The sequence below is a fragment of the Zosterops lateralis genome (genome assembly GCF_965231275.1).
Source record: "Zosterops lateralis genome assembly, chromosome: Z".
Taxonomy (NCBI): domain Eukaryota; kingdom Metazoa; phylum Chordata; class Aves; order Passeriformes; family Zosteropidae; genus Zosterops; species Zosterops lateralis.
In genome coordinates, this window is record NC_139800.1 from 73,903,008 (window position 1) to 73,927,294 (window position 24,287).

Genomic DNA, 24,287 nt, shown 5'->3' on the forward strand with positions numbered 1-24,287 from the left:
TTTTCATAGAATATTACAATTTCCAGGCTTATAGCATTACCTCAATTACTGCATCTGGAGATATTCAATTACTCCTAAGGGACTGCATGACACCAAGTCTATCTACAGAGGCTAAAATGTTACTTGGGGTGCTCTGGACTTTATCTGGATCCTTATGCACTTGAGTTTACTCTTAAAAACCTGTCCCTGCCAATCTCAAGTTTTGGACTATGTAATTTCCTTTCCACAGGATGATTTTCACCTTCTTAACTGTTCTGAAAATGATGTTTTAAAATTCTTGTTGTTTTGTCTGTTTACTTCAGCAACACAGACTTAAAGGAGCACTGCATAAGGAAAAAGATATGGACGAGGAAGAATAAATGAAAAGGATATTGGATATACATCACGCTGTAAGAAAAAATTGTACTTTGCGGCACATTCTTGTTACTTTAACTTTTTCTTTCCTGGACAAGAAGAGGATTTAAAATGCCTTTTTAAAGATGTATTAGCTCTCTTCTGAAGCTGAAGGAACAATTAGACTTTGCTTTGTCTTCCTTCTGTAGCAGGAAGGAGTGTAAAGCTTCTTTTCTTTACCTATGCTCTACACAAAGGGTAAGATCTCGTGGTTTATGAGCCTGTTTCTCAGCCCAGGAAGGTGTCAGTTGCTTCATCACAAGAACTCACAAATTGAAGTAGTTCAAACTCATCAGATATTGTGGAGCCCTGTGCTTTAAGGAATGCGAATAGCCATGCCTGTGTCAGCTCTGCATAACTTTGCTCATTTTAGGAGAGTAGATCTGGCAGGTCTGCTCTCCTAAAATAAGCAAAGTTATGCAGATCAGCTGTCCTGGCTTTCTTATTGTTGGTCTGCTTCTTCTTTCTCACCCCGTGCAAGAGTCAAGCAAAACTGTGAAATAAAGGAATTATTTTAAATTCATGAGGCAGCACTGGTGGGATAGAACAAGTGGTGCCTGTGGACTGTACCTGTAGCCAAAGACGTGCTGTAAATACCAAGGAAATCTAAAGGAGTTGTGAGATGCATTAAAACATCAGTGAACTGAAAGTTACTCCAGTAGTCCAGATATTTAGGATAATATTAAATTATCTCAATTGGCTGTAATTAAAAAACACTTTTAATTAGTTTAGAACATGACATTAAGGATTAACATCTAGGGCTGGTAACAGCAGAAGCTACTGCACTTAATTAACTTTCTTCACACCCTTACATCTCTTCTGTTTAGCTACACACTGTCCTCCTTGGCATGCCAAACCAGCAGCAATGGAAATAAAAGCTTGGGTTAGGTCTCTTACCCACGCAATCATTATTACGAGTTAATTCAAATCCTGGATAACACAGGCAGTTGTATGATCCAACTGTGTTCTTGCAGGTTCCATTTCCACATGGATACTGTTCACATTCATCAACATCTGCAAGGAGAGACAAAAATGCATATGGGAACTGGTTTTCCCAGGTATGGGTTAATGAGCTGCCTGTGCACAACTGCAATACCCTAAACTTTGGTCCCTTGTTTCATCTGTCACATTATGTAGTTATGCTACAGATTTTTACAGTTTCTCAGACACAGAGGAAAATACTACATGATGCAATTTTGTGTGTATTTTAAAACAAAGAGTACTGTTACATGTAAAAATAAATGTGTATGTGCAGTTATCTGAAGGCATTCTGTCTTTCTGTTTCCCATACAAACATTAATTAATTTCTTAATTTACATATACGAGTGATCAGGTCTGAGTACAAATATGTACTACAATATCAATATGTTTAAAATATCTATTTAAAATTAAAATGCCTCATCTTTTCATTTTAAAACCCTGTAGAAGTGATTATGAACTAAAAGAACAAGATGAACATTCTTATTGTTCAATCTTATCTCTTATATAATCTCTATCATGCCATCATTTTCACATGAAGTTAGCACAGTTACTTTAAAAGGGGGATTCTGTTTATTAAATGACACATGAACTCAACAGATTTAAATAACTGAAAAATGTGCAGTTTTAGCTCCAAGCTCCGTCACTCTCTGATATGTCCTATAAAACTGTCAAATAAGCCACTATGATGTATTTCTGTGGAAATGTTTCTTCAGTAATGTGGAATTACCTCGAAATTGTTTTGTTCTGAGTTTTTTTCTCAAACTAATCTATCCTCTCCAAGGACAACTTCACAGACTCTATTCACAAAAAACCCCCCAGAAATGCATGAATCAGTTTTATAGTATCAGTATAACCTACTGAAAAAATTAGACTTATCCTCTCCCCATGCAAAGAACTCACAGCTAAACAAACCACATGCAGAAAAGTATTTTCTCTCCATACCCATGCACATAGTCTGATCTTGGGATGCCTTAAAACCATTGTGACACACGCACTGGTAGCTTCCCTGCATGTCCACACACAAACCATGACTGCAAACGTTAGGAATTTCCAGACATTCATTGCGATCTATAACAAAATCATAAAACAGATGGTGCACGTTACTGACCTCCATTATATCGTCATTTTACACAATAACCTTTTTACAATCTGTTGTTACGATTAAAACCAGGTTCAAAATTATCTGTAAGTAAATCTGATTCATAACAGACCTTCATTTTACAGGAAGTGCTTGCCTACACATCTTGAGGATAAAACTACTGTCAGGATTTGGCTGATACCTGGAAAATGTCCTTTAAGAATGTCACCCTATCTTTTCTTTCCTTTTACTGAGAAATGTGGTTATAAAGCAACAGTAGAATGCACAAGGTAACAGAAAATAAAGGATGCTGAGAGAAACACACGTATACCACTGCTGAGGTAAAAACAGGAGAGAAAAGTCATCTGACATCCTACCAACACAGGCACCGTTGGGTGACAGTTTAAAGCCAGCAGCACATTCACAGCGGTAACTCCCAGGGCTGTTGATACAGTCAGCATTTCTCTGGCAGAGGTTGTCCCCATTGCTGCACTCATCAATATCTGAAACACCAAGAGTTCAGACATCAGAAACCACTCCTGCCTCAGAGTTACACTGCATTGTCTCTCTGTGCAAGAGGAAATGTAAGTCCTCTGCAAAGTCTGAGCAGCCTGACCTCCAGCCCTGTGTGCTGGGAATGCACACAAAAACCAAAATCAACACCATTTCACCCATGTCACCTTCCTCTGAAAGAGGATCCCACAAATCCAACTTACCATGCATCAAAGTCACTTTGCAAATTTGCAATATCTGCCTAAAGATTTTTTTTATTAAAATAAACTTCCTCTTTGCCTCTGAATTTAAAAAATAAGTGGCATGGTTTGCAACTTTTTAGGTTGCACATGTTAGCACAAAATCCTCAAACAAATGACAAAACTTCTACTGACTCTACAACACACAAAACTTATTAGCTTCTAAGAGTATCTCTGCCTCTGAAACTGTAGAAGAGACTCAAGTTGAAAAAAAAAAAATAAACCAAGATACTTTTCTCTGAGAAGTTCTAAGGACAAGAATTATATTTTCTCCCTAAAATACAACAAAACAAAACAAAAGCATTGACTACCTACTTAGGAATTTGACAGAAAACAATTACAAATTTTATTAAGTGTCTGTGTATCTGTATTAAAGATAAGCACTTTAACAGATTTATAACCTTGAGCCCTACAAAAGCTCAGTCAATCTCTTAAATTTTGAAAACCACATGAATTAAATGTTTCCCTTCCCTTCAGCATAAGTTTAGGGGGGCTAAGGAGAAAATAACCAAATTTCAAATCACCTTCACAGACCAGGAGCAGGTCATTGTAGCTGAATCCAGTGGGGCACTCACAGCGGAAGCTGCCAATCTGATTGATGCAAACTCCATTGGCACAGATTCCTGGGATTTCCTTACATTCATCAATGTCTGAAAGAGAGAAGAGCTACTTTAAGTACAGTTCATCATGTCTTTACAGACTTCAAGGATTCCCATTTTCACTGTGTTTAAAACTGAGTTGAGATGTTCCTTTTAATGTACAGAAATTACACACAGGTTATAAAACCACACATATGCCCATTATGACAGAAAAAGTCATATGAAGTTTGGGAAGTGATCAAAACAGAGCTACCTAAAATATTGGTCAAGATGCAAAACTTACATGCAGAGAAGTCTCACAATGTTTTTGAAGGCAAAGCTTTTTATCTTACCAATTAAAACTCAAAATCATGAACTCAGATGATGGCAGGTGAGCAAAATACCACAACAAAATGCAGAAATTTAAAAAAAAAATTGGAAGCGTTTTACATATAATTTTGTCTCAATTTATGTTACCACTCTAACTCCAAATTGAAATTTAACAACTTTAGTATATAAAATGTTTATTTTGGTTAATGTTATGCAGGCACAAAAATATTATGCAAAACCATTTTTGGTTAAAATAAGACCAGTGAAACTTACCAACAGCTTTTCCAGTATGGATGTCAAAAGTGAAGCCAGGAATATTTCCACACAAGCTCTTGAATTCAACTAGAGCAAAATAGAGAGCAATGCATTTTCAGGGAATGCATAAATCTCCCAAGAATTACCTGCAGTTTTCTCAAGAGTTGTTTTAAGCCAAATGTATTCAGGAGAGCAATTGCCTCTTCTATAGCTTGTACTGAAAATTCAGACTGCCAACAAATTAATGCAAATTGAAATAGTAATTCAAAACTTCCTCAAACCTTTGCAGACTTTGGCACATAAGTAAATGTCTGATTTGAGAATGCAGCCATTCAGGGTTTTTTTTCAAATAGAACTCCTTAAGTTTTATTCCTGTTTTCTAAGCATCTACAGTAGTGAGAATCTACAGCAGCACTTTGAAATATGAGAAATACATAAAATTTACCTAAGTAAATTAATTACCATACCTAAGCTTCTTTCACATTTCTATCTATTTTATTTTCTGTGGAATTACTGCAGATTAGTTCCACTGAGCTGTTCACCAGAAGGGAGACTGTGCTTTAAAAAGAGATGCCCCAAAATCCTCACATTTTTTTAACATGCTCCTTCTGTATACTCTTTTTGCACTTGAAGAATGGGAAATGCTTGGTGTGAAGTCTTAAATAAATTAACCCCAGTTTTCTAGGAAAGATGTTTGAAATTGAGTGGGTTTGAAAATACAGAGAAAAATTTCTAGCATAGATTCTATTAATTATTGCAGATGAGATTTTAGTGGCCAAATAGTGCTCTCCAGACAAAAAGTTATTACACATTTACAGTAATAATTTTTTATTTAGGTAGAAATATAAAAAATGACAGGTCTACAACTATAAGCATGTCAAAATTCTGTAATACTACCAGAGGAATTTGTACCTGTTTGAGGGAAATGAAGCAACTCCAGTGTGAAGACACAACCAGTTTGAATGAACAGTTTGCAAACAATAACCATACAGCCACTATTCAGCACCTTTTCAGATCATATCAGCATGCAAATTATCCAGAAAAACTATGTTTCAATATTCAGTTTCCAAACTACTGCCAAGGAAGCATTTCGAGGTGTGTGGAAGGTTATTGTATACCTTCAGGGCATTAGGTTAAAGCAAAATATGCTTCAAAAAAGTGAGTAAAATTTACAAAAACATCAGATTGACATAAAATTTGAAGGATTTCTGGAAGTTTAATATCTGGAGAGTTCCATGAGTGCTTGGCCCACTGTTGGTGCTGCTGAGGACCTACAGGACACCTCTTTACCCAAAAAAAGGAAGAGTATGGAGCCTGCCTTCGATGTGTCTCTAAACTTGAAATGCTGAGAAATCATTCTAAGGCCAAAGAAAGAAAAACATAGACCTCCTTCTGTACTCCTGAAAGTAATGCTCTTTAGTCTGCAGCAATCACAGTCTTTGCTGGCTGTAGTCTGAGTTTCTTATCATCTGCATTTTAATGGCAGATCTTCAGCAGCTCATGATTCTGAAAAGTTTAACTATAATTATAAATTGAATAATTCTTGCCTCCTTTACACAAAACATCACAATTTTTAGCAAATTTAGTTAATTACTGCTCAGAATGGTATTTGGCAAAATCTTTTTTGCACATTCAGACATACTTAGTCATTTCTCTAAGCCAAGCAAGAGCCAGTATGAACATCAGCATTTTCTCCTTTCTTCTGTCCTATTGTTTAATGGCTGCTCATGCAGGTTACTTTTGCAGTACAGGGCTACAGAGCTGTCTACCACAATGCTTTACCATCCAGCATTTTACTGCTCTTTCACAGATGCATCTTTAATATATGTTACTATAATAATTTAATACACTAATATATTTTACATACTACTAATGTGTAAGATTTGAGGCTTAGCAACTTAGTTTTTTTCTGCAAGGAGATGTACGCCATTTACTGCTCTCAGTAAGCCTGTCAGTAAATGTATCAGACAAAAACAGAGCCTTGTGCTCACTATCCTGTCCTAGTGGGCAGTGATCTTCTAGCCCCATGATAAAACACATCAGGTCTGGGAAGATGAGAAAGAGGCTCAAAGGGTTGCAGGACCTCTTTCATTCTATTACACTACCACCATATTTCATGAATTTCACTGAATTTAGTTTTCACTTTTTTTTTCCCACCCTGTTTTTACTGTGTAGAAAAAGAGTATATAATTAGGTAAGGATTGTATGAAAATGTCTTTGTAAAAAGTGACAAAATAGCCACAAAAAAAGCTGCCAGAGATTTACCTTCTGGAAGCTTGGCTTTGCCATCAGTGACTTTAAAAAGATCTCAAAATCCCATATACTTATAACTATACTATTTTTAGGACAAAAAGATCTGTCACATAACAGGAAGAGGCACTCCTGGAATTACCAAACCATGAAAGAGTTCTGTAGATGCTTTGTTATTTCTTAACAGGGAAACAGCTTTCTACGCCTCTTTGGGTAAAAAAAAAAATAAACAAACAAAAAAGGACTATTATGTCTGATTAAAGTCTGTATGCTAATAGTTATGATCTGCACAATGTGTGTAAAACCAAGCAAAACAGTCTTTACTACTTTACTCCAAAAACTACTTTACTATACTCTGTCATCAAACAGACACTGATTGCTAAACATAAACAGAGAAAAAGGAAGACAGAGCTCTGTTCACCAAGGAAAAGAAAAGACAAATGCATGGGCATGTTAAATTCACTTACAATCCTCCTGAGGGCAGAATTATGCTCTCAATGAGCCACTGGGCTCAGTCTGGTGACATGGTTGAGGTCAGTGTATCCCAACCCCTGGCTGTGATGTGCAACCCCCACCAGATTGTGAAACAACTGAGTACAGAAAATAAGTGAAGCTATTCAACCATTTCCCCTTGGAATTTGTGTTTGCTCCCTTAGGCAGTCCCCTTTCATGGCAAAAAAGGTTCAACCATGCCTGCAAAAACAGTAAAGTCATTTAGAAAAGTTAACAAGGCAATATTGAAATATTTCAGGAAATATTTAAATCTCACAACTGCTTGCACAATACCAAGCAATTTTTGTTTTAACAAATCATCAAAAGCTGCAGAAGTTTTTGAGAATTGGAATGGAAGTAATACATTCTTTACACTAAAATCACAAATTATTTTAAAATCACAGCACCAGAGGCATAGATTTAGTGATACTATACCAGTAAACTTGGCACAAGTATATTAATCAATAAACTGTGTTTGTACAAAACAAGCACATGAGTTTTTTAGTTTTATCTACGCATCTTGGCTCTTTTTTTCAAATGTAAACAATCTTTCAATGAATGTCAGGTTTCCTTCCAAGTTTATGATTCTCCCACCAATGACTTTTGTGAGTTGAGCTTTCAGGGGTGTTTTATTCCAGGAAATCAATTCCGTAAAGACTGACTGAAAACGAACTGTCCTTAATTATTTTCACCTCCATTTACAGAAGAGATTTTTTTACTTCCCATTGCAATGCCCTGCCTACTGGGCAACTTTGGCAAGTTCAGTCACTTCTGGTAGAGGAAACATAAAAGCAACCAAGCAGATCATGAATCAAATGTGAGACACAGCTGAAAAATCTAGAAAGGCTTCCTACACTCAGTATGAAACCCAATATTGATGCTCTGACAGACTAGGACTACCAGGATGGATGTGTCTCTAAATAACAAGAACTAAATTATACTCTCCTGAACTGATTTTCCTGGAAGAAAGACTAAACAGGAGGTAGATCTGGTCAGCCAGTATCTTCAACACCACTATTAGTGCTCAGTAAAAGTTCCTTTGGGATGAACTGTTAACTTTAGTTAATAGATCAAAGCAGCAGATAAGCAAAGAAAGAACAAAATAGGGTGACCACAGAAGACTTTACCTGCTCCTGGAGTTGGACATGGCTCACAAGGTTTGTTCCAGGCTTTCCCAATATTGTATGTGCAGCAGCACATCCTTTTGGTCACATTGAAGGGCAGTTCATTCTCACACGAGGTTCCATTATAGCTTCTGTAGCAAAAACTTTTCCTCATGTCTGGATGTGAGAAAAGAAGCACTTATGAAGTAATCAACATTATGATAATTACGGTACTATGTAAATATAAATCCCCTACCAAACCAGAGAATGATTCATAAACTCTGCTTTCTGAATGCAACATAAACACTGGCATTTAAAAATAAAGGACCGATTTATTCTACAGTCTTTGTTTTAAACTTATGTGACATATTTTCTGTTTTCATTTAAAGACACAAGGGGGGAAAAGGCAAACTCCTAAGAAATCATATACACAGTGTAGATACTAATTTGTATGGTAAACCCCACCATTTGGAAATGATCAGCTAAAATAAACCACTGAACAGTGAGCCCTGTTAGGGAGTTAAGAGCCCTTAAATGCTGCATGTCCATCACAGGGATCTCTTTCCTGACAACATGACACCAACTGGGAGCCAAAAATAATCAAAATAAACACAAAGCACAGGGTCTGGCCTTCAAACAGTCTGATATTCTTGCAGTTCTAATAAAGATGACATTTTGCATACCCATGCAGTTGTGTCCTCCGTTGACCTGCATATATTCAGGTGGGCAAATGCAGGTGTAGTTCCCCAAGGTGTTATAGCAGGTACCAGGACCACAGACTCCAGGGTGTGCAACACACTCATCAATATCTAGAGACCAAAAAAAAAAAAAAAAAAAAAAAAAAAAAAAAAAAAAAAAAAAAAAAAAAAAAAAAAAAAATTTGCAGTTAACAAGGGAGAAGAGGTCCAAGTCAAAGCAAATGCTTCTAAGAAATACAACTATAACAAAAGACAACAAAAATCTTTCATTTAAAGAATATCTTGGAAAGCACAGCTCTGATTTTAACCTCTAAGCTTAGCCTTAGTTCTCTTAAGTGCAAGACAACACATTAAATAAACTAGAAGTTCTTGAACTGGCCTCTGACATAGGAACAAATCAACTTCACAAAAGACATTCACACCTTCTTCTCACAGCAGGGTTGGTCACTTTTTAGTTTTTGGATTAATTTTTACAATTTTGGTTGTAATAGTTATGAAAAATCTCAAACACAGAAGGAAAAACAGTATGATCTTTACTTCATAATGAGTAAATTAAACTGCTACTCTCACACCCAAAATGCAGGGAGCATCATAAAACTTGCCAGGGATACAAGGTGTTGAAGTGAGAAGCCAGAAACCATTAATAACCCCTTAGTTTACTGAATACACAGGCTGAGGTCTAACATCTAAAATAAACATTAATATATCCAAGTATTCCATTCCAAGCCTTGTGCTAATTATTGTATCAGTGGTGCCAAAGATAATGATTTTAGGGAAGACTCTAAGTAAGGGTGGCATGTACCATGCCCACTTATGGATTCAAGGCTAAAAATTAGTGGTTTTCATAATAACTGCACTGTGACAGAGAAAGAGGCTTTAAGGGACTCAACCTTCACAGATTCTTGTCTCTTCACTGAGGTAGTAACCTCTTGGGCATTCACACTGGAAGCTGCCAAAAGTGTTGATGCAATTTCCACCCTGGCAGAGACCCGGCAGCTCCTGACATTCATCAATGTCTGAAAACAGAGGAAGAAAAAAACAAACTTCACCATATTTTCATTCCAGAATGAAAAAAAAAGAAGAGAATTTAAGTACTACCCTGAAATTTTGCCAACTAGTAGCTTTGAACTGTCATGTGTGGTTTTTGGAGGGTTTTTTTGCTTCTAAATTGCTCTCCAGGAATGCATGGATAAGATGCTCATTCTCTTCCATTCAAACATCCCTTAAGGAGCAGTTCCAGCTTGTTAAGCCCAATGTTCCACTGCTGCTTGCAGGAATTTGGCATCTAATTCCTCACTCCTGCCCATTTATTGGAACCAGAGCTGCTTTGTCTGATGAATATTTCCTGACATTTGCACCTTCTGCTGATGAGCTGTAATTTTCATAAATTATCTACCCTTCAGGGCCTGATTTTGAAATCCAGTTAAAGTAAGAACACAAAAGGTATGCACCAGACTGTTTTCCCACTGAAACGGTGCTGGACTTCTTCAATATTCTTTTGCTGTGTGCCTTTTCATATTGTTTCCCAATTCACATTAATAGCGGTTTTTGATTTCCACTAAATTTAATTATTTCTGAAAAATGCAGTTCCTCTTCAAAGACGATCCCTTTTTAATTATCATTATTAATATTATTATTATCAGTCACCACAGTCATTTGCAAAAAACTCACCTTCTAAAATAATAGTGATGGGATTTGGTCTGAATCCTTCTCCCCCCGGACAGAGAGTATTGTATTCAGCTAAAGTAAAGTATAACAAGAGACAACATGTCAGTCTCATAAAAAATAAAATTATGACAACAGAATCATAAAATATCACTTGTGTTTTTAATGGCTGTTCTTCCTTACAGTCATTTGGTTTCTACTTTTTTGACCTATTCACAGTAAATAAAACATGCATTAGATTAACAGAAAACCAATGTAAGATTAGGAGTTCTGCTTTCTTTTATAGCCATAACCTCAGATACGCTCAAGGCAGGCACAATATTAGTTTTTCCATACTGTATCCTTACAGAGGCACGTATTTTCTGTTTTGATTAGTTCTTCAATAAGAAATGTCAGTATGCCACTGATAAAGATAAGAGTTAAACTTGGAATTCCTGCTATTATGAGGCTGTAAAGAACAACTTGACATTTGTGTTGCATTATTTATTAAAGACCTCCAAAGCTCTACAAAGCTGATAACTTTCATTAGGTAACAGGTTTCAAAGTACTCAAGAGTGACTTAGACAGAAATACACAAGAGTTATCAACATTCTTCTTTGGAGAACAATGAAGCCCTCCAAATTAAAGCCATGATTGCAGTTTCAAGCAGCATGAATTTATTTCCCAATCAGCTTGAAGATGTATGCATGTATGCACTCTATACCATTATTATCTGTAAATTTCTTCCTTTTTTTTTTTTTTTTTTTTTTTTTTTTTTAAATGAGAGGAAAGTAAGAGCAAAATAAAGTGCCCAAAACTACTTTAAGTATCACCTGGTCCAGTGTGAAATGCATTCTAAAGGTAGCACTGATTTAGTAGTGTGAGAACAGGCACCAAGTCACTCACAGAAGACTAAAGGTCAGGGCTGTGGTGCTCAGGTCCACACCTCTGCCCCTCTGACAGTGTCAGGGAAATTGTCTCTAATGACAAATGTACAGCAACACAGTAAAAGACTGTAAATTCTTTTTCCATCTCTTTTAAAATAAGGCAGCACCGAGAGAACACAAGAACATTTCCTTACTGCTGTTGACAGGGGGACAGGTCTCACAAGGGTTCCCCCAAGCCTTTCCCAGAGAGCAGCAGCACGAGGAACGAGTGACTCCAACCCCAATCTCAGTGTTGCAGGACAGGCCCCCATCCCCTCTTGGTCCAAACTTCAGGTAGCAACTCCCCACACGGTTATCTATGTAAAAAGCACACATGGTTACAGCTGCACACCACGAGCCAGGCAAAGAACTGCAGGCATTCATCAGTAATTTCACACTTAGAAGGAGGAATTCAGGTAACACTGTGCTATGCAAGTTATTGGCACTTCATTGATAGTTATTACTGTCGAGAGACACAACACTGAAAAGCTATATAACAGAATATGCAGGATTGTGGAATCATTACTTTTCTATCTTATTTTCATAAAGGCAGTGACTTCTAAAGTGGTACTTCAAGAAGCTTTTACTTACCCACACAACCCACTCCAGTAGGATTCAGCTGGAAGTCTGGAGGACAATTACACTCATATCGTCCAGGAGTGTTTACACAAAGACCATTAACACAATTGATGGGATCAGCACATTCATCGATATCTAAAATAGGAAATCCACATTTGTAAATGTGCCCATTCTATAGAAAAGAATAATTTTACTTTCTAAGACAACAAAGCGAGAAAGTTTCAAATGCAAGTGAATTTTAGCTGAAACTGAAAAAAAGTTTTACAAATAATTCACCAAGCAACTACAAATAAACTTTTTTCATCTGCGTATTTAAGAAGCCACCCTTTTTTGCTGGTGTATGTCTGAAAAGCAGTGATTTATTTACCTGTGCAATTTCCCCCAGTTCGATCCAGTTCATAGCCATCATCACAGATACAACGAAACATTCCTGGGAGATTATTGCAGGTGCCAAACACACAAATATTCTGGAAGGAGCATTCATCGGTGTCTGAAGGAATACATTAAAACCAGAAAGTTACACAGCATTACCATAGTATTGTTATTGTTATTGCTGTTGTTGTTATTATGTGTCATACCACTACACATCCAAACTATTTTAAAAACTAACATTCTTGAGTTTGTGTAGAATACTACACAAAATTTGTGTTTGTGAATTTGTAAAGAAAGTGTAATAAGAAGAGAGTGTATAAGCATAAATGGTCATATCTCCTTGGAGGAAGAACACAGGGAAAATAGGAACATAGGAAGTAAGAATCATCTATGATTTTTTTCAAGCCCACATTGAAACAGTTATGTAGTAACTACACACAGATGAGCTAAAATGCATCTAAAGGACTGCCTGCATACTCATCTAAACTGAAGATGAAATCAAGTTGAAAGACACTGACAGAAAATTGGATGACTGTCAGCTGCAGGGTAGAAAGGAGTTGAACAGTGACACCACAGACTGCAAAGCTATGGTTTTAGCCACAAACCATAAAAGACTTCTGAGTTTAAACTAAGTAGGATAAGAGTGGAAAAAAATCCCCTCCATGTACTGTCAAGACAGCAAGACTTTTTAAGTTGCCAGAATAAAGTAGCTGGAAAAGACAAATGCAATTTTGGTACGTATTACTGAATTATTTTTAGCACAGACAGGAAAGTGAAAAAAGATTAATATCGTTTTACAAAGTGCAGCCAAATCTTAATTTGTAATTCTGAGTACAGTGCTCTGCTGATGAACTAATTTTGCACACCTTGTGCAAAAGGTGTATTAAAATTATTACAGTAATAAAATATCTACTTTTAACCTTGCTGGATTACCTCAGCCAGAGGTTGAGAAGTGACAAAATGCCTCCTGATAGTAACATATGAGAAAGGTTAACTTATGAAGGCAATTTGAGAGAGACATTTTTTAGGGAAAATGAATGCTTAACATCCGAAAGTCCTGAGTCAATTTCATCTGGAAAATAAAATTTCTAAATATCCTGGAGTACAGCCATGGAATGACCTACAATGAGGTCATTGAGAAGCTAATGTACTGACTCTCAAGGGACTTCTGAAGAAAGTGGAATAACTATTTGCATTACAATTATTTCACTAAATTAAGACTGGACTTTTCCCCTTGAACGCAGAAATCAGCCAACGCTTCTCCTTACCATAGGACAGATTAATATATAAACTTCAAAATGAGAGAAATAAAAACTAACTTATTTTAAGAATCCAGCACCCAGATACTTTAGTTCTCCAACAGGACAATTTAATCAATGGAATGCCTTCAGATCTCTGCTGTAATCACAGTAATATATCAAGCCTTTCTCCAAAATCCTTCAATTGTTGGACCCAAGTCCTTCAACATACTGACCCAAAATTTAGAATTACATCGTTTTTCAAAACATTGGTTGGCTGGAATAGATTGGACCTATTAGGGGATTGTTATTACACCATTAGCACCACTGTAATACAACTAAGCTGCATCAAGAAATTTAGTAAAGATGTTTGACAGTATTTTGTAATGATTAACAGGTCTGAATATGCAGTGGCACAGGTAATTCCTTAGAAGCACCTGAATTATTTTGAGGTCTGATTCATACTTGTGCACCTGAATGTTAGAATATGCCATGCTCTGGACTGGGTATCCTAGAGATTAAATTTTGAAACCTGTTTTTCATATCTCACCAAGAATTTTAATTTCCAAAGATGTTATGTGGTTTCTACCATTAAATATTAAATAAGTTAAAAGTTTTAAGGCACCAGCTAAAATCATCTACTATTCAGTCATATTAAACAACAACAACAAAAGGCATAAGAACACAATAGGGAATAAAAGCTGAACTGGACTAGAAAGTTAACACAGGATTTTCCACACACTATCCAATAGTGACAAAAAGAATTAAAAAAAAAAAAAAATACAAAATTGCTGAGGCCAACTTTTACTCTGGGATTTATGGATGAAGGCCAGGAAAACATCATAAAAAAGATGAAAGCAACCTTCCAACACAATTCACATTGAAGAAATTTCTTGTATGTGAAACATGTGGTGCTTTCTCTGCTTCCAGGTTGAGGTCCTCTTGTTTGTTCTTTGCTTTAGAGCAGCCAACCCAAACTCAGAGAACAAAGCTGAGACAGTAGCAGCCTCACCTTGGCAGGACTTGCTGTCAGAGGCAGGAGTGAACCCCATCTCACATTCACAGCGAAAGGCACCAGGGGCATTCAGGCACTGCCCATTTTCACACAGGTTGATATTCTCTGCACATTCATCAACATCTGTGGAAGACAGGAAAACCTCTCTGAAACTACATGTTTCACTAACAAAAATACACATGAATATATCCTGATATTCAAAATAATAGTGGTGTTGAGCACTGAAGTTTTAAACTGAATATTTATACCCAAACTTTTTTACCTGAAGTAAATTGAAAGAATGTAGAAAAGCAAACAGTTTCCAAAATTATTTCTTACTCCTTGTTTTCCATTAACAGGATGCTTTTTTTAAAAAAATCCCACTGGTGCACAAATCAGAAGAAAAATCAGGTGTCTCTGACACCATTTCTTATGCAGACAGGAAGCATCTTGATCTTAAATTACATTTTCACAATTATTGTCTTTCACTGCGGGCTTAGGCCTAATTCACAAAGGTTCCATACAAGAGAACAGCAACCAGGGACAAGTCAGGTGTCACAAAACTCCTTACCAGAGCAGGTAAAGCCATCTCCAGTGAATCCCTGTGCACAGGCACAGTGGTAGGAGCCCGGGCTGTTCACACACTGGGCGTTGGCACTGCACCGCTGCGTCCCGTCGGAGCACTCATCAAGATCTGCACGTCGGGGTCAAAAAGTGCAGGCAGCAGCACAGCAATTAGTAAACTGGCTGGAAATTAACTGCCGAGATAACCAGCACCACTACAAACATGATTTATGTCTCCACAAATACATACATTTACTATTAGATGATATAGGGTTAATCTATAGGGACTCCATTTTAATAAATCTTCCTTTGAATTACATCATGTGGGTCTGGGCAAAACATTTCTGAGCAACAGATGAAATTCAGCTGACTCATTACTTGGATATTAATGTCCTGTTAAAGAACTTAAATTCAAAATTAGTTTAAAAAAACCAAAACTGAACCAAAGAAATGTAGTGAGGTAAAAATCTGCAACTTATTTAGAAAGTTTCCTCAAGTAATAGAGGAAACTGAAAACAATGCAACCCCATGAGAGCTGATGCAACCTATTCACTTGGATGTTAATATGTATGAAAAAAAAAAAGAAAAAAAAAAGAAAAATAATAATAATAATAAAAAAATGAGAATAAAATGAGAAAAAATACAGTAATTTTTTTAGCACATTACATCAATAAAGCCTAATCATTAATAATCATTAAATGAAGCTCCTCTTCCATAGATCCCAAAATGTTCTGAAAATAAAAAGCAAGTATTAAAATCTTTCACCCACCAAACTGAAACACGAAGGCAAGAAACATATAAAACTACAGCAGCCCAGCAAATGCAGATGCAGCTTTCCTATCCCTCCAGTCCCAATCTGGTTTATATCAGGCTCTATAAATCAGATCTATTACAAGACATTAAAAAAAAAAAAAAAGTTTGAAGGACTGGAAATATCTTAATGTCAGGAAACAATAAAACAAGATCTATTTAATTTCTTGGGTTTTTTTATTTTGCACATTCTAGTAGCAGTTGTATATGAACTTTGTAAAATATGTAGTTAATTCAGTAAGATGTTACAGCATTAAGTTTCTGACACAGTAAATTATTTTTTTTCTTAGAAAACCAAATCTGTGAAACACAAGAATCTTTCATACCCTTCTATCCACAGACTACAGCAAACAGAAGAATAATTCTTTGTTTCTAATGGACTAGTCACACAGCCACATTACATGCTTTCAGGGAAAAAAAAAAAAAAAAAGAGTGGGGGAGGGAGAAAAAAAATCATTATTTTCCATATACTTACCAATACACTTAATGCCATTTCCAACCCAACCATCTCTGCAACTGCATTTGAAACTTCCTGGCACATTGACACATGAAGCATGCATGTCACAGTTGTGAGCTCCAATTTCACACTCATTCACATCTACAAGCACGAAACAAGCTATCAGTATTTACATCAGAATATTAAAAATTCTTTTCTGAATATTTCCACTGTGAGGGTTTGCAGTCCTTTAAAACACAAATGTTTAAGAACATAGAATAATTCAAGCAAGCTATTTCATATTTCGTATTAGTTATAAAGAGTGACAATTGCATTTTATCTTCATTCTTTTGCTCTTTGATGCAAGAATCAGTCAACCTTCCGACAACTGCTTTTCAGCTTGAAATTAACAGTCTTTTCCAGAAATATGAAATATGCTGATCTTTTTATGTCTAAAACTGAGGGATGAGGCCTTTGGGTGAAAGGCCACTTCTCAGTTGTTAAAAGAATTATACACCCAGGGCTGTAGCAGTTATAGAACAGATTCCTGAACATGAAATTGTTGGAGAAATTCTATCAGCTTCTTCTGGATGAGCCTGGATTCTTGAGAGCATGCAGAAGAAAAGGTACTGCTTAAATACCACAGGAACTGGTAGCATGATTATGAGTGACTACAGAACCTTAAAAATTGTTGGCAAAGGTTGAAGGATTTTTTTGTTTACTGCTGTTTTCCCTCTTGTTTTTTCATTAGGCCACATGGCCATTTCCTGCAGCTTGAGTTGAGATGAGTTCTTCCTCTAGGTACATGTGACAAATGAGCACTGATAAAATACTTCCAACACAACTGCAAGCCTTGCCACCCCAAGCCATGTTCTGTAACATGGGTGTTCACACAACCTGTGCTGATAAAATCTTTAAAATTAGTTTGTAATGGGCCTCCAGCATTGACACTGGTGAAGGAACACCTCCTTTAAAACTCTGGCACATGCCAGCCGATGTGAAACACTCACATATATATATGTAAATACCTATAGATACCAACCTCTCCCTTGTGTGAGAACACTTGTGCATTTATTTTACCTGGAAGCCAACCAAAGTATGTGACACATTCACTGGCAATCTATTTTACCTGTGCAGCCTGTGGTTCCTTTCTTGACTGAATACCCAGCTTGACAGTGACAAATGAAGGAGCCTTTGGTGTTCTCACACTCCCCAAACACGCAGATGCTGGAGTTCGAATCACATTCATTCTCATCTGTAGGTGATTATAAATTAATTATTGGTTGGACGTGGTTGTCATTTTGGAGGACTTTACTTCACGTGAAAATACCTATTATATGAGGTCGTAATACATTTCAGATGTTCTATTCTGTAAATTCCCTAAAACAAAGGATAAATGTGTAGTCCAAATACCACTGTTTTGTGCTAATACAAATACCATTTATTTTCACCTTTTTTTGAATGCTAATTAAAGGAATATGAAGCAAACTTTTTGTTACAAGAATCACTTAAAATCATTTTCTTAAAAGATATTTGTGATCATAATAATTTTCTTCCAATGAGTAGTTTTTGAAGTGCCCCCTTCTTGACCCCTCAACAAATGCCTTCTCAGTACACATGTCCCATTATAGTAAAATCACCCCAATGTTTCTTAACTGTGGAATCAAGTTAATTGTTAGGGACTTACCAAAAGGCATACAGATTAATTTTTATAATATACATAATTTCAATACCCCCTTTCAAGGACATGTAGAAAGAACATCTTGAAACAAAAGCTGCAGAATTTTAAAGACTTGCACTAAATTTGGTGCACACAGGTACTTACCAACACATATTTTCCTGTCTTCAGAAAACAAAAATCCATCATAACAGAGACAGCGATATTCCCCTGGGATATTGGTACACTGTCCACCATCACAGATATCTGGATTGTTTTCGCATTCATCAATATCTGAGGGGGGGAAAAAAAAAGCAGATAATAATTCTGTCACTCTGACATGGATGGGCTGGAACTCCAAGTTGATTTTGGCTGAAAGATATGATGCTGGAGCTTTTCAGATGTAAAAACCTACCTGCACATGTCCTGACATCTGGCATCAGAGCATAGCCATCACGGCAGCTGCACTCATAGCTGCCTTCTGAGTTAGTGCAGTGGGTGTCACAGCCTCCATTCATTATCATACACTCATCAATATCTGGGGAAGCAACATTGGTAGCAGTAAGTCTACTTCTTTAAGAAAAAGAAATCATATTCCTTTTACATTAAAAAGTTTATCATTGGCTTCATTCTGAATGTTTATTCTCATTCTACATTCTCTGATTTATAGTTCATTCATTTTTCCCTCTTTCAACTGTTTTTTTCTCGTGTGGGAGCAAGTGGCTAAGTTAAATGTTGGTTTTGTTCCTATGTATTGCCAGGGGTGTGAAAAAAAGCTCAAGAAACAAAGTTTGGAAAGAAAAAAAAAAGGAAACTCTAAGAAACTTAAAGCTTGAAATGTAGCACAAATTTGTATTTGAACCATATATATATATATTTGTAGAGAACTATAACAAGCAAATAAAAACCACTCTCAGTACTGCTATACTCTTTTGCAAGGAGTTCATGTGCTGGTAACTGCACATGAAGAATTAAAGAGATGCATATGATAAGGAGAAAAAAAGTGAAAGATAAACCATCAATGCATAGGGCTTTTCTTGGTTGATCAAAAATGTAGGTGCATTTTCTGTTTATTTCTGTTCTCAGACCTCTGATTTTAATGGAGTAGTACAGTAAGTACGATTTCAAAGTATTCTTCAGAGTTCACTACAGCAATCATCTTTTTATACCTTCTTTATATTCCTTTATATTTCTGTATTTTCACAATAGTTCATGATAAGCCTCAAAGCACATGGGAAAACAGCCCTGCTAATTTTCAAAAGGAGGGTGTGAAATTAAATAAAAGCAAAGACAGATGGAATAATGCAGCTGAAGCACGAACTCCCATGTGCAGGTGCAGAACACTTGCCTGTGCATCCCTGTCTGTCAGGAGTGGGCTGGTACCCTGAGTCACAGACGCACTGGTACGCCCCAACCATGTTCACACACTTGCCATTTCTGCAGAGAGTGCCACTCAATGAGCACTCATTTACATCTGGGGAAGAATCATTCATATCAGTTGCAATTCAAAATATTCAACAGCTTTAACAGCTCAGGTTCCAGGGAGAATGAGTGGTAATATTGGAAACTGGTGGCTTTCAGGTTTATTCAATTTCTCTCTTGTTCTTGGCACATCCCAGTTCAAGGAATGGAATTCTGCACAGCATGTTTAAGCTTGTGTCCAAAGATTTATCATCAGATCTGAGACCATTACAAAGTCTGCGGTGGCTGTTAATTACCAAGTCAGCTATTTTTCCATAAAGAAAATAAGCCAAAGAGATAATATGATTTGTTATTGTTGTCGTTGTCGATAATGTGCTAAAAGGAGAGATGCATTTCAACACAGGACAACATCTTCTTGTGACTGATTTAAGATGCTCCCATGAGTGGTACAGCCCTTTCAGTTGCTAAATAACCCCTAAGATGTCTGGTAAAATATTTCTGTTTGGAGTCAACAGCATTACTGGCACTGAGGACTTTACAGGCTTTTAGTTTTTGATTTAAAGATTATAATATAAAGGAGGAACATTAATTTGTTTAAGAGATTCCTAAGACGCCGCCTTTGGCAGGGACTGGAAGTTTCACAGCAGAAATGATCATTCCTCAAACTGAAGATTATTTTCCTGAAACTCACCTAAGCATTCCTCCTCTGATGGTGACAGCTCATGTCCCAGGGGACAGTCACACCGAAAGCTCCCCTCAGTGTTCACACAGGTGCCACCTCTGCACAGCAGAGGGTTGCGTTCACACTCATCTATATCTGCAAAGAAACCATCATGTGCAATATAAAAAGGGCATATATAAGGGGCAACAAAGAGAAAAGCAATTCCCAGTGTCTGCAGGTGACAAAATAAAAGGATTGTTTCATGGTGCTGCTCCTTTACTCATGCTGCATAACAGGGCAAACAAAAAACTATCTATCCTTATTAACTCTAAAGATGGGTATTTATTCTCTCAAGAAAACCAGAAATTCATCATTTAACATTAGATATTCAATAAAACATGGGATACAAAGAAAAGCAGCAAATTTTGATACTGCCCTTTGGAACAATGTATTAATGTGATGTAATTGCTTAAGGCAACCAGACACCTGTTCATGTATGCACTGAAATCCTTGTCTGTGGATGCAGTTATGGTGGATGTTTGTGTATTGATTTTTTACCTAAATGGCTCCTCAGTTTGGAAACTCCTATGTATGCCAAGGTGTGGCTGGGAAATATTCTGGCTACAGTTCATAAAGGCAAACTGAGTATTTGATTCACAAACCTGACAAAACCAGCTAACACTACAGTTGTGGACAGAGAGAAATATGAACAAAAGTTCAAGGTGGAGGATGCACTCACACTTCTGGTCTCCCAGGAAAGTCTAAAAGCATCACAATTTGCAGGAGAACAAGCAAAGGTGACAGGAGTCTAAGTCAAGATTTTTTAAGCTGGCTGGACACCTTCTGGTGTCTCCAGACCTATTCTTACAATCTTAAAAAGATTAAAGAGATGCAAGTTTTTTTTTTCAGGAAATGCTGTGAGAACTTCTTGAGTCCTAGAAGAAACAATGAAAAGAGATTGACACTGCTTTTGAAACTCTGGCTTACTATTCCTAACTTTACTAAATATTTGAGTGCCCCATTAGCAGTTTTTAAATGAATTGTGTGAAGAGTTGCTGCCATTCTAAAATACCTATACAGAATAAGTGTCTCCTAAGCACAGAAGTAATCAGAATAAAGAACAAGCAAGGCTATATACTTAATTCAGTTATCTGTCTCTATAAACTGTGAATCTGACTCATTTGCTCATAAAGTCACAACAATGACACATCTGAAGTGTTCAGTGCGGCAGTTGAGATAACAGGCTTTGCATAGCAAATGGAGACTCCAGGGCATCCTGGCAACTTACCCATGCAGTTCTTCATCATCATAAATCCACTCTCATAGCCATCAAAGCACTCACACTCAAAGCTGCCAGGAGTGTTGACACAAGCACCACTTCCACACAAGTCTGGGGAGATCCTGCACTCATCAATGTCTGTTTCATAGCAGTGGAGAGGTAGAAAAAAATAAAAGTGGGTTTAAGGTAATCCTGCTTTTCACAGAAAAAAAATTGACTATAAGTGAAGTCCACAGAAACTACATACAGCATGGAAATCAACAGAGAAAAATTAATTACTTATAGAAACATTTGATTATATGAAACAGTTCATGGAAGATTTTTAAGGCTGTGTCTTCAGAGCTCTCAGGTCATAGTAAACTATGTAACAAGTTTGCTTCTATTAAGTATAACTTAATAGTGTAACATAAAAGTTACATATTATTCTATTAAGTGTAACTTAAAATTAGATTCTTAAGGTAATAACTAAGCCTAAGACATTCTGAGATACCATTCTTACAGAGGTATCAACTGATTGCATGACTACAGTGCCATTGATTATAATTTGATTATTATGAAGATATTTATGCAGTAGTAGCATTATGAGCTTACATACACCCTTTTCATCAGGAATTAGCTCCTATCAAAGCTAGATTTATAGTTCACTAGTTGTCTTGTTAATTAGGTTTGAAACCTACTGCGGAAAGACAAAATAACACTTTTCAAATCACACTGGTGGTGAGTCAGAAGTCTAAAGAGGTATTTTAATGTTGATATGATCCAGTGAAACAAATCAGTGTTGCAGGAGAGGACTTTGTGTCATTCATTGCCCATGGACAGGTTTCTGCTGGGTGATGACACCCATTCCTCACAGATGTGTGGAGGTATCAGACCCTCACTTGGCATATCTGGGACATTACTGAGTATCCTGGATCTTACAGGCTTTATAAAACAATTTATTGCTGATTTAAAACACGCAAAAAAGTAATATATTCAAGAAAACCTGTTTCTCTACAGCTGGTCAGTGGAATAATTTCATCACCATGGAATAGAAAGGGAAAAAAGCTTTTGCAGGGAGTTTTCTGACCTGTTCTGGTTAGTTTAAAAATAAAGTTTGTTAAATGCATTCTTCATCAATGCAATCATTATAAAAACAGGGAAATCACCAGTTAGGGCAACATTAACATCCAGACCAACCTCAATGAACATGTCTTACCGCCCACACTTCATAGTTATTACTCTGGCACACTCATGGACACCTGTATGTTGTAACAAAACCTCCTTCATTTTCAGCACAGAGCCACCCACAACGCAGGTATCCAAGTTCTCACAGCCACAGAACTGTCAAGCTTATCTTCAGATTTTCCAGAGAGTAAAGAACAAAATCCTAAACTTTTAAATTAAACACATGTGCCTGTATTCTCTTGGAATAACACTGCACTGTTTTCAGAATTGCTGAGGTGCCCTTGTGTGTCCTCAGCCATCAAATCTCAACGAAAATTAACTTGCAGTCTCTAAATTCATTTGGTAATACAATGACCAGAGGGTAAGGAACATAAAGTAAGATAATCTCTATATTAGAACATTAAACTTGCCTTCACTGGTGATCCTTATTGATTTTTCAGGTTGTACTGATATGGCATGACCTGAGCATCTTAAATACCAATCATAAAAAGAGAAAAGTGTTGTATTTATCAAATAATCAGTTTCTGAAAGGGAAACTTGAGGCTACTGCCTATTCTGCCCAAAGATTAAGCTCTTAGAAACTGAAGGAAATGAATGGCAATAAACTTCCAGATCACCAAGCCATGCCACAAGAGCAAGTCCCTTTAAAAAGCCCCAGGGATGTGATGGAGTCTCCATCACTGGATGTTTCCAAGGTGGACAGGCTGCTTAGATAATCTCATCTGGGCTCCCTTTGCCCACAGCAGGTTGGAGGACTTGGTCTTTTCAGGTCTTTTTCTACCAGGACTATTCCATGATTCAGAACTGTGGAAAACACAAGGCTTACTTACCTGTACAGTTTCTTTCCTCTGTGTCTAAAGTGAACCCACTGTTGCATCGGCATTTGAAACTTCCAATCGTGTTTCTACATTTACCATTCATGCACATGCCATGGAACACTTTACATTCATTGATATCTAGGAATAATAAAAAAAAAAGAAAGTAATTAAGAAAACAGAATTAAGAATTTTTTAAGCACAAACATACATGGAATCAACGGGAATTTCCTCTTTCTTCTTACCAATTGCATTGACCATAAAAGGCAGGGTTTGGGTTAGAGGAGACATTCTTGAAGACTTGACTGAAGGTGAGATGTTTCCCTACCTTTTGAGTTATTTGTGCTTACTTTGCTTCACAATATCAAAACCGATAATTAAAAGTTTATGTTTATCAGCTGTCAAAGAAATTCAATGGTACTCTCTGAGTTGAAATTTTGGTATGTGTGTTGTGCTCAAGTTTGCTTTGTGCCATAATCAATATTCCTGGTATTCCTGAGCCAGCTTCTAAAATATGGAACTATTACCTCAATGACTGGGTTTGGTTTTTAAATTGAGACTGCCAGAGTTTTATCTGGAGCCCAGTTTTGAAAATCGTAACTTTGCTTTTGTAGAATAACAAGTCAAATGTTTCACCTGCCCTCAATGCTGGGTAATATAAACTGTTAAAGGATCCTGCATAAGACAAGGCTAAATGACCTTTCCTACACTCTGTGATATAATTTGCTGAGCCAATGTCCTTAACTGAGAATCATCTTCAATGAAATAAACATCTATCTCCCATGCATTTCTGTTAATGGAAGACAATAGTGGTAC

The 24,287-nt window shown here is 36.7% G+C and overlaps 1 protein-coding gene across 1 annotated transcript in view; it reads right to left on the reverse strand.

Annotated features, from left to right (window-relative positions):
- FBN2 (fibrillin 2) overlaps nucleotides 1-24,287 on the reverse strand; it is a gene marked incomplete at both ends in the record, with an annotated part of 118,480 nt that overhangs the window by 19,352 nt on the left and 74,841 nt on the right. The window contains 22 exon segments of the mRNA XM_083883193.1: nucleotides 1,291-1,407; nucleotides 2,317-2,442; nucleotides 2,830-2,955; nucleotides 3,729-3,854; nucleotides 4,386-4,454; nucleotides 8,237-8,389; nucleotides 8,896-9,021; nucleotides 9,801-9,926; nucleotides 10,582-10,650; nucleotides 11,636-11,797; nucleotides 12,072-12,194; nucleotides 12,427-12,549; nucleotides 14,682-14,807; nucleotides 15,235-15,357; nucleotides 16,513-16,635; nucleotides 17,603-17,728; nucleotides 18,299-18,424; nucleotides 18,546-18,668; nucleotides 19,479-19,604; nucleotides 20,244-20,369; nucleotides 21,502-21,630; nucleotides 23,487-23,612. Of these exon segments, the coding sequence (XP_083739319.1) occupies nucleotides 1,291-1,407; nucleotides 2,317-2,442; nucleotides 2,830-2,955; nucleotides 3,729-3,854; nucleotides 4,386-4,454; nucleotides 8,237-8,389; nucleotides 8,896-9,021; nucleotides 9,801-9,926; nucleotides 10,582-10,650; nucleotides 11,636-11,797; nucleotides 12,072-12,194; nucleotides 12,427-12,549; nucleotides 14,682-14,807; nucleotides 15,235-15,357; nucleotides 16,513-16,635; nucleotides 17,603-17,728; nucleotides 18,299-18,424; nucleotides 18,546-18,668; nucleotides 19,479-19,604; nucleotides 20,244-20,369; nucleotides 21,502-21,630; nucleotides 23,487-23,612 (2,700 nt within the window).